Here is a 10,891-nt window from a genome sequence, read left to right as displayed (position 1 = left end):
CTGCCAGTTTGTCATGTAAACGAGTATGAACAGAGACTGGTTTTTGTAAGTGTTCTTGCCAGACACTGGATGCCTACTGCTATTAAATCACTGATTTCACTACAGCATTTGTGTGTTTTAAGTTCACAGCAGTGCTGTTCCTGTATTTAGAAAAGTTGTAATAGAAAAATGGCTGCACAATTGTCATAAATCAACTTTCATGGCAGATGAAGGCCGGTACATCAAGCTGATGTCAAATTAGGTCTGGAATGAGTCTGACAGCAATAACGATAACCAGCTCAATGTGTTCAGTTACATGCAGGCAAAAAGTACAAGTTGAGAAAAGAGAGGGATTGTACTGTAGATGTATGAACTGACTGTTTATTAAAAACTCAAACATTGGCATATTAAAGACAAATAACATGAAGACGGAGGTCAAATGGCTGCTGCTGTGGATGCGATTTTGCCTCTGCTAGCCTTTACTGCATAGTTACAGGCATTGCCTCCCAAATTCAGTGTTTCTTTGTTTGCACTGACAAGCATTGCCATGGAAACACAAGGGAGTGAAATTAGACAAAATTTTCAAGGGTAGCTGTACCAAGGAGCCCAGTCCACCAGGCTGTGAAAGGATGATAAAACCCAAGACCAAAGGCAGCACAATATCATCTCTCCGGGGCTGAGAGAACTACAGTCTGCCATAAAGTTCCTGAGTGTTCTTTCAGTCTCTCACATCTTTCAGAGAAACACTGCAAGTTTTACCTCAACTTGTACACAATCACCACACATGAGCCTCCCTCCATATGAGAGTAATCTGATGTCTATGGCTGTTCCCTCAAAAGCAAAAAGTAGTTTCTATTCCATTTTCTTACACAGGTTGCGTGTTAAAGATTTATAGAGCTGATGAAGGGAAAAAAATTGAGTCAGGAAAGAGGAGGAGAGAAAGAAGGAGAGTGTGAGACAGATGGAGGAAAAGCATTAAAATTTTGATTGGATTTATACAGTTTTGTGCCAGTGCAGCAACCATACAACCAAGGCAAATAACAGCAGACACTCAGAATCTCACTAGTACTTATACAAAAATATATGAGAATATATATACAGTGCATTGCAGTCTGAGTATTTGCAGAGCAACACATTTTATTTTGGTATGTTAGTTTATCAAAGTGCTGATTTTATTCTTCAAAAGTATTCGTATTTGTACTGAAAGTAAACCGGTAGAGCTATTTCATGGACTGTTATTGGCCAGAGGTCACCAACAGGCAGACTGCTATCCTATACAGACCTACAGCCAAAACAGAAGGTTATGGTCTAGGTTCGGTGGCTGAAGAAATGCACAGACCAACTTGATGCGAGTTAAGCCATCCCACGTGATACCAGTCAGCCAATCAACTCAGTGCATTCCAGGTGGTAAACACTGACTCTACAGTGCAGACAGAATGAGTAAGGTACACATGAAAAGACAGTAGACAGAAGTGATGTAAAAAGAAGAAAGGAGAAATACAGATGACTGCAATGAGTAATGTTAAAAAAAGATACAGGTGACACGAAGAAAGGAAAGAAAAAATAAGGAACAAATGGTGCTCTGCCAGTAGAAAAGTAGAGTGAAAATAGACCAATGAGTAAATGCTGGGGCTCTCCTGATGCACTTTGTTAATCTTGAAGATGATGTGGACCTGAAAGAGCAGATTGTGTGAGATGACCCTTCCACTTTTAGTGCCCCTGTGCATTTCAACTATATTTGGCTCCACACAAAAGCGAGGCAGTTTTCTTCACAGTTAACATAATCAAAACTAGATATAGTTCTCAATTCATCAATGAGCACCTCCTCATGTGTGTGAGGATGGCCCTGATTACATCCAAGGCTGACAGGACTAAGATTTACACCAATGTACAGTGATTTGTATGTAATTTTAGAGGACTCACAGTCGTGTGCTCCAATCCACACACAAATACAAAGCAATCTGACCACATGTTAAACTGTTTTACAAATGAGTACATGAAAACCTAAATAAATACTCATCATTCACGCACAAGTTAAGTTCTGCTCACAAATGGATAATTTTCTCTATAAAAACCCTTTCTGTGCATACAAATGTCAGAAACTACACGTAACACCTCTCCTCGCTCACAAAACCTTGAATACGTGTGCACCACTCACCTGGTACTCACAGATGATGTCGCACGCCCACGTGGGGTTTTCAAGCAAATTTTATGCTGTCAACTTTGCACAGATCCACAAATGTAAGCTGCCTGTATAGATGATTTTTGTTTGTTTATTTCAAATAAAGTGGACACTTGTAAAGGCAGAAAGTAAAAGAACAGTAAAGTAAATGTAAAAGTTTATTTATGTAGCATATTTTACAGACAGATGTCGCAAAGTGCTTCACAAGAGAGGTATCAAAAACACAATACAGTCATAAATACATCATACAAGCCCTGGTCTAATTAAAAGATTTTCGAAATAAAAATGTCTTTAGCTGCTTTTTGAAGGTCTCCACCGAGTCCAAACGCTGTACAAAGGAAGTGCATTCAACAGTCTGGGTGCAACAGCTTGGAAAGATCAGTCCCCTCGAGTTCTGAAACAAGTGTGGTGGACCACTTGTCTAAAACTAGGTGGAGTCCAACTGAAAACTTTTGCATGTGTACGTTTAAAAAAAACAAAAAAAAGTTTCTGCTGTTCAGTCATCTCCACTTCGACTGGTGTTCATAGGCACTGATTCACCCCAGAGAGATGGCCCTGACTTGTTTCCCAGTGAGCCTTTACTTCTGCACATTGTGACTACGAGTAGCAATAGGACTAAAACTAAGACGATGAGAATTACAATAGCTATTATTATATAAGTCCTTGTGCTACATTCAGAATCGGCATTAGCATCACCTGCAAAGAAGAAGACAAAGAAAGGTATTTCCACATCTTTTGATATTTACTGAGAAAAATGACGTGTTAAGGGAAGTGTGTCAAGACATGCCTACCTTCTGTGAGAACACTGACATTGAAATGCCCTGACTTTTCCACTGCAACTTTTCTCCACCCACGAGACAGAGAAGGCAGCCACTCCTCTACCTCACAGAAATACAGGCCACTATTTTCAGGACCAGGATTCAAGAACGTGAGGCTGAATTGGCTGGGGTCAGGGTGGTCGTATCTCAGGCGAACATTCTCCCCAAACCTGTCCTGTAGAGTCGAGTTTCTGTAGACTGTGAATATGGGGCGCTGTTTCGTTTCTATTTCTTTCTGCCAAAACCATGTGACCTGGAACTTGGATTCATTGCTGGATTGTTTGTTGATGTTACAGGGGATAGTCAAATCCTGGTTTCTGCTTGTATTCATCTCTGCTTCCTCCTTTGGAATAGAGAGATTGTTTTCTGTGAATACGCACAAGGATAAAACTTTTGTTTAACAAGGTATCAGACCTGATAAGACCTGATAATTCCATTTCTTGAGAAACTTGATGTAAACCCTTTCAAAATGTTTTTCTCCAGTTGTTTTATAAATGTATTCTCACCTTACCAAATATTTAATTCTAACTTTTAGATACTTCACAGTATAGACACAGTTCTGATCAAATCACCAATGATTTACTAATGTCAGCTGTCTCTAGGCTCTTAAACATACTCGTGCTCCTTGATCTGAACTCTTCTTTCGATATAATCTCTCATTACAAATAAAGAGATTAGAATGCGTTAGTAATGTTACCTTGGGTGTTAAAGACTTATAGGGCTAATGAAGGAAAAAAAAATCAGGAAAAATCAGGAAAGAGGAGGAGAAAAACATCCATGCAAACATAAGCTACAACATTAAGAACATTAACATTCCAACAGAACACTTCTAAAACTGTGATCATACCTGTTACTTTTACACTGAGTTTGATAGCACCACCACTGTCTGAGGCCTTCAGCTGCCAGTGAGCTTCATTATCCAGCTGGTATTGATCCACTTGGCACCAGTAGGTTCCACTATCCTCTTCATGGGCTTTCTGAATACTTAGGTAAAAGCTTTTCTGAGTGGGTCTGGACAGGCGTAGCCGCTCCTGCAGGCCTCTGATGTCTTTGTTCTCTGGGTAACTCACCAGGCCGGTGTGATCAAGCTCCACCAGGGAGGCTTTCTTCAAAGAAGAACTGTGTGCAGCATAATGCCAAATGACTCGATAGAAAACCGAAGAACCAGAAGCTCCTGAGGTGATGCTACAGTTGAGCTTGACTTCCTCTCCTTCTTTGGCAGTCAGCTGCTGCTCTTTCTTATCTAAACGAAGGTTGGGGGCTAGAAAATAGAAATAAGAAGATGAAGTTATATATTTCTAAATGGCATGTTTCATTTATTTTTGTGCTTATTGTATATGGCATGTGAAGTAATAAAGTAATGAAAAATAAATGTATTCACCAGGCTCAGTAATTGTTAGCACTGTGCTTTTGGACACTGTTGAGAGCAGATACCATTCACCACGAGGATCTTGAAGCCACTCGCCCACTTTGCATGTATATAAACCTTTATCTGAGATTCGAGCTTGTCGAATAATCAGTTCAAAAGTGGGTCCTTTGCTGCGCCTCATGCTGATTCGCTGACGCAGGTCCACCTGGGATTCCGTTACTATGGAATTCCGGTCCAAGCTTACAATGGTCTTATTTCCTGCATTTTCCTCATGCAGCCAGGTGATCGAATAGAGTGATGATTCAGACGTTTTTGTGACAATGGAGCATGTTATTGTTATGTCAGTGCTTATAGTTCTTGTCAACGCAGGAATAGGTGACACATCAAGCCTGCTTACTAGAAAAGGAGACAACATTTTCATTATTTTCTGAGGAAACAGGAAAAAAATGACTCTTTCTATTTAATGATGCCCCAAAATGGCTGCAGCTGGCAGTACCTGGGTTGTTTACTATCACAGAAAGCTGATTGGATGCTTTCAACTCCTTGTGCACATTCTTCAGTAAGACAGACACATTACACTGGTAGCTTCCTCCTTCTCTGTGGCTGGTACCAATGACCAGCAGATAGTACATGACTTCAGTTTTTCTGCTTTCTACTCGTAGCTGGTAGTGGTTCTGATCTGCAGACCAACTGATGGTGCCATCAGGGGAAAGTGTCAGGATGGTGTCTGGTGTTTTAGCCTCACGTTGCACGCTCCAAGTCACTGTTACCGGCATGTGTGGACCTTTGACCCGGCACATCAACTCCAATTTTTCTCCAACAATCACCCGAGTCTTGCGACTGATTAGAGACACTCCCATCAGCGTGTCTGACACAAAAATCCAAAATGGTCAGTGACAGCAAGTAAGAAAGGAGAAGCTGGTGATCAAGCAATCATTAGTGTTAAAGAAAAAAAAAAATCATGCATCATTTCATCTTTTAAAAAAGAAAAGGTTAGCTTGAATACACAAAAATGACTTTCATCCAATATGTGTCATGACATCTATGTCTCAAGCTTATAAATGCATGCATTAGCCAGCTTTAGCCATATATTTATGCAGCTACGTGTCATTTTTAAAAACTGTAAGCGAAACCTAAACCACATTTGCCCTAAAACAAAATATTCAGTCAAACACAAACATTCTAAGGATAGCTTTTTTTGCCTGAAAGCCTGGCTTGGCAAAAAAACCAATTTGTGCATGTGGTTTGTTAATGTGTAACCTACCCGCTGAGTGTTAATGTCTCCTGTCATATAGTTATGAAAATGCAAAGAAATTAAAATAATTCCTTTTACCATCCTGCCTATTAGTCTGATATTCAGCATTGTTTGCCTATTATAACCACTACCCTCCTTTTCACATATGCTGCTCACCGTTGCCTCTATAACTTATATGTCCAAAGAAACAGCTAATCCTGAGCTGCCCCTGTGATATACTCATTTGTAATTCTGTCCATCATCAAGATGCAATGAAAACATTAGCATCATCAAACCTGTTTTGACAGAGCCAACAAATCATACTTCACAGAAAGTTAAACCTTCCCAAAGTGGTTTTAGAAAAGCTCAACAAATCACACCACTCAATAAGAACAAACACCTGTTACAATGAAAGTAATATCATATGTCTTGAATAGTTTGTACTACACAAACACACAGACACATCTTACCTATAGAAATCACTGTCACAGTGGTAGTTTGTGTCTGGTTGTGAGTGTTGCCATTAGGTTTGCGCTCAGACACAGCACACTGGTACACTCCTGAATCAGACAGTGTGACCTCATCAAGCGCTAGGGTGAAGTTGTCAGTAGATGGACGCATCACCTTCACTTTGCGACTCATGAACTCCTCTGCTATCTCTGTAACACCCTCCTCATTTATACTGATGATGTCGGTGAACGAGGCCGTTGGTGTTGATTTGTGTTGCCAGGTGACAGAGAGCTGACCTTGAACCCCATCCACTTTACAGGAGAGATGCAGCCCGCCCCCTTCGGCCACATTTACAGCCTGCTGCATTTTGACTGTCAGCCTGTTTTCTGTGAGGAGATGAGGCAACAGACAGATAGTACTGCTGTGTTTGAGAAGACAAAATAATTTCCCTAACAGTAAAAAAAAAAAACAGAAACAAAAATATGCAACCTAACACTTTGTTTAAGCCTTAATACCAACAGATTCAAATCAACAATGTAAAAAGGAAAGTGAAATAAACCCTGAATAACTGAGTGTGTGTGTTCACTATGACAAACCCTGGGGCTGAAATGCTACAACAAATAATATTCAGTCAAACATTCTGAAGACAGTTTTGTTTTCTGAAAGTCGCACTCACAATTCAGCTAAGAAACACACAAAACAAAACAACTTTTGCTTTTTGTTAATAACTGTGCAATCTGATTGTTGAGTGTTGAGATGTGGAAACCTAAAATTTTGACTCATGACAATGCAAAGAGTAAATCCACTAAACAACATGATTTTGCTTTGCAGATGTATTCCATCTAGATTTCCTGTGGGGAAATGTAACGTTTGATTTAATGTTGTTCAGTAAACAAAAGAAGAGTTCCCAAAGGATTACATTAAGACTCTCAATATCAGTACAGTATGTTTCGGATGTTTTTATGCCATTTTCTTGTAATATGTCACTACGGATTAAAGTGTTTAATGAATATATCTGCAAGTAAACAGCTAATTACTCAAACTGACCAAAATCCATATGTTTACTTTGTTATTCATTCTGTAATATTTGAAGTGTAGTTTAACAAAGAAGTGTTAGAATTTATGATAGAAACACCTGTTACAATGAAGGTAATATCATATTTTACATAGTTTGTACTACACAAACACACAGACACATCTTACCTATAGAAGTCACTGTCACAGTGGTAGTTTGTGCCTGGTTGTGAGTCTTGCTGTTAGGTTTGCGCTCAGACACAGCACACCGGTACACTCCTGAATCAGACAGTGTGACCTCATCAAGCTCTAAGGTGAAGTTGTGAGTAGCTGGACGCATCACCCTCACTTTGCGACTCATGAACTCCTCTGCTATCTCTGTAACACCCTCCTGACTTATACTGATGATCTCGGTGAACGAGGCCATTCGTGCTGATTTGAGTTGCCAGGTGACAGACAGTTGACCTTGAACCCCATCCACTTTACAGGAGAGATGCAGCCCGCCCCCTTCGGTGACATTTCCTGCCTGCTGCATTTTGATTGACAGCCTGTTTTCTGTGAGGAGATGAGGCAACAGAAAGAGTTAATAACGTTCGATAAAATTAACCTAGTGTATGGGAACTTACAGGTTCCTGGTGCTGAGGTAACAAAAGGCTGTGCACCAGGTGTGGTAGGCCTTTGTCTTGTTCAGTGAACGGGGTTGATTAAATACCGGCCTTATCTTTGTGCAGTAAATGTACTATCAGCTAGATGAGTCACTTTAGCCGATTAATTACTAACCTGGGGCTGGATGTTTCTTTTAGAGCTATGTCATAAACTTAAAACAAAACAAAACAGTGTGTTAGTGAAGTACCTCTTGACCCATTTTGTTATTTTATTGATGCAAATTTATGTTAAAGCCCTTCCTCAGAACCTTAACCTGTAGCTGTGGGGATTTACATGTTTAATTATTGAGCATATTTGTAGCAATGCAGTCGTGTATGATGTGTTAATGCTATGCGTGATTCTAATTATTCCTTGCTTCTGTTTCGAATTCCAGTCATGTGCCAATTATTATCCACTGGAGTTTTTAAATGGTTCCTATTTAAAAAAATTTGTTTTAGATATTGTGTTAGTGATTTTAACCCTGGTCCTGCTGCTATATTTAAGGTTTCCTGGTAGCAGCCGGTGTATTCACTGGAAGTGGTCGGGTGTTAGGTCGGACCTGGTGAGGTGATGGAATTGAGTGTAGTGGGTTTTGGAGTGTGATAACTGAGTTAATAAGTAATAATTTTAATAGTGCTTCACACTGTGCCACAACCTCTGTGTGTGCCCGTGTCCAGTGAATTTTAGTAGGACCAGTGGATGTAGTCAATGAAGCTACTTATAACAACAGCTGAAGTGGATATTTTGACTGCAGTGTTTGTCACAACTTCTTCACTCCTCTCTTTGGGAGCAGACAAACAATGTAAAGGTACAGTGACTTAAACCCCTGAATAACTGAGTGTATATGTGTTCACTTTGACACACCTGTGGCTGAGACGCTGACCCGCTGTGGGCTGGAGTCTTTGGGTTCTCCCTCAATAAAAGTATCATCTTGGCCTCTCTCTTGAGGCCAGACTGTACAGATATACTCTCCCTGATCCTCAGTTCTCACAGGCTTTAAGATGAGACGGTAATTTCTGTTCCCAGTTCGGGCGGCTCTGAGCTCTCCATTTTTCTGTCGAACACTGTACTCCGGTGCCACAGTGAGAACGCCTGTGGGACCAATGCGGGCCAGCTCCACACTTCCCTTGAGCCATGCTACAGAGAAGAATCTTTTCTCCACGTCCTGTGTGTTTATATTACAGGACAGCATCAGCTCCTGCCCCTCCTGCAGCGCTGCCGGCTGTGCTGAGATTTCCACTGCCAGAGACGGAGACGATGGCTCCACCACCTCTACTCAAGACAAAAAATGAAAACAGTGAGACATTCACACAGGTGTCTATAGGATAAGTAAACATTAATGTGCTGACCAATATCAAGATGTGTTATAAATATAGCACGACTGAGTAAAATTCCAACCTGTGGCTTTAACTGTCAGGGTCATTTCTTCTGCATTCTTCTGTATGATGATGTACCAGGAGCCATCAGGATCTTGGATCCACTCCTGAGCCTGGCAGTAGATCCTACCTTGGTCTGATGGCTCAACCTCAGCCATCTTTAGGCTGTACGAGGCCTCTCCCCATTTATCTAAGCGTATGAGACCTGCTTGGTAACGCCTTTCAAACCCCTGGCCTGGGCTCAGTGTAAAATCTCTATTCAGAGAAATGATAGGCTGAGCGTCCTCCTGTCCATCTTTATGGAGATACCAGGCAACAGACAGATGGGTGTGCTGGCTGGTGCTGCTAGAGGCCAGGCATGTTAAAGTCAGAGCTTCACCCTCGTTTAAGCTCAGTGGTGTGGAAGCAGATGATGAGACACTCAGGGAGTCTTCAATCACTATGAAACCACATCAGAGAAATCAAAAGTCATGAATGCTCTGACATCATCGGTACCATACCTACATGAAGACACATTCAAGCGTTATGACTGAAAATCAGGATGGTGATTGATTACCTTTAACGACTGTCTTAGCAGAATACTCTCCATCATAAGCACCTTCTAAGTTGACTGCAGTACATTCATATTCCCCTTCATCAGTTTTCTGCAGGCTTTTTATCTCGAAGTGGACTGAGTTTGGTGAGAGACGTTTCAAAGTAATTTCATTTTTTCTCACACGGGTTAGGTGAGAAGAATATCCAAAAGTATCTTCATGTGAACTGATGATTTGGATCTCAAAGTCTGGGTTTGAAGGCTTCGTCATACGGAATTCAAAATGTTTGTCAGTGTTTTCATTTCTGAAGCCACTCACACTGCAGGTGATGTAGAGGGGAGAGCCTAACACACGATACAGAGGCCCAGCTTGTGCTTCAGTTTTCACTCTGGCCTCTCCTGAGTAAAGCAGAGACAAAACACAAATGAAGTCATCTGAATCCTGAAACTTTGAAGTGTCACTCATGTATTTACAAGTATATTTATAAGTATCTAACATATACTGTAGGTTATGGCACACTGCATGAATTGTGCATAGAACATCCATTGATATACAGGTGCACACAATGTTTTCAGAAAGATTTTGACATTTTTTATTTTTTGAGGTCTTAATTCCCTGTGGAAATATGTTTGTATGACATTTATGATTAAAAGAAAATGTTTGCAAGTTTTGTCAGATATCACCTGTAACGGTGTGTGCTGTTGGCTCGATTGGCTTTATTTATTTCATGCAGTAATATATATTTTTCCCCACAGAAAGCAAACATTACTACTTTGTCATAAAAGTGATTCGTGAAAAGTGAAAATAATTTGGAGGAGCTAATTTTCTGTAGCAACTAAACTGATATTAAACTATGGAGACCAAAAAAGAATTAACATTTATCAATCAGTGAGTTTACTCTGAGGTTTCTGCTAAATATAATTTCATAAAATGTGAAAAAAACATTTACAGACAACACAAACAACATCTTGGGTTTATCTGAGACATTAAAATTAATATTATGGAACTACAGGAATTCACTGTACTACTTACCACAATATAAAAGTTGACCCAAGCAGAGAATCACACCCGCCCTCCAAAGAGAGAGCACGAAACTCATCGTGTGCCTTCAACTTCAGGCTCAACACTGTACGTCCTCGGCTGCGATCAAGCCCTTGGTTAATGTGTACTGTGTGATCTCTCTGTGCCTTTTCATGCCTTGATTTGCCTGCGCTTCAGGTACGTTACGAACCTCTTTGAAACCTTTCACGCCGTAAATGGGAACATAATGACGTGCAATTTCTTGGAAATG

At 40.5% G+C, this 10,891-nt stretch overlaps 1 protein-coding gene across 1 annotated transcript; it reads right to left on the bottom strand.

Annotated features, from left to right (window-relative positions):
* Positions 1-2,306: 2,306 nt before the first annotated feature.
* On the bottom strand, positions 2,307-10,864 carry LOC309691126 (immunoglobulin superfamily member 2-like). The gene is made up of 11 exons (XM_082508683.1): positions 10,633-10,864; positions 9,624-9,998; positions 9,090-9,506; positions 8,556-8,963; positions 7,236-7,601; positions 6,053-6,418; positions 4,845-5,216; positions 4,361-4,744; positions 3,827-4,240; positions 2,953-3,345; positions 2,307-2,857 (listed from the first exon to the last, which is right to left on the bottom strand). Exons 1-11 carry the CDS (start codon positions 10,697-10,699, stop codon positions 2,658-2,660), a joined length of 3,762 nt encoding a protein of 1,253 aa, XP_082364809.1. The 5' UTR covers positions 10,700-10,864; the 3' UTR covers positions 2,307-2,657.
* Positions 10,865-10,891: the final 27 nt, after the last annotated feature.

This window comes from Aulonocara stuartgranti, assembly GCF_965226115.1.
Source record: "Aulonocara stuartgranti genome assembly, chromosome: 16".
NCBI lineage: Eukaryota > Metazoa > Chordata > Actinopteri > Cichliformes > Cichlidae > Aulonocara > Aulonocara stuartgranti.
The sequence above is the reverse complement of the archived record's forward strand: the minus strand, read 5'-3'. Positions and strand labels throughout refer to the sequence as shown.

Coding starts and splice junctions, on each gene's coding strand:
- LOC309691126 (XM_082508683.1), bottom strand. CDS start 10,699: ATGAGTTTCGTGCTCTCTCTTTGGAGGGCGGGTGTGATTCTCTGCTTG. Junction 9,999..10,632: donor GGGTCAACTTTTATATTGTG/GTAAGTAGTACA, acceptor TGCTTTACTCAG/GAGAGGCCAGAGTGAAAACT. Junction 7,602..8,555: donor GGTCAGCGTCTCAGCCACAG/GTGTGTCAAAGT, acceptor ATCTCCTCACAG/AAAACAGGCTGTCAATCAAA.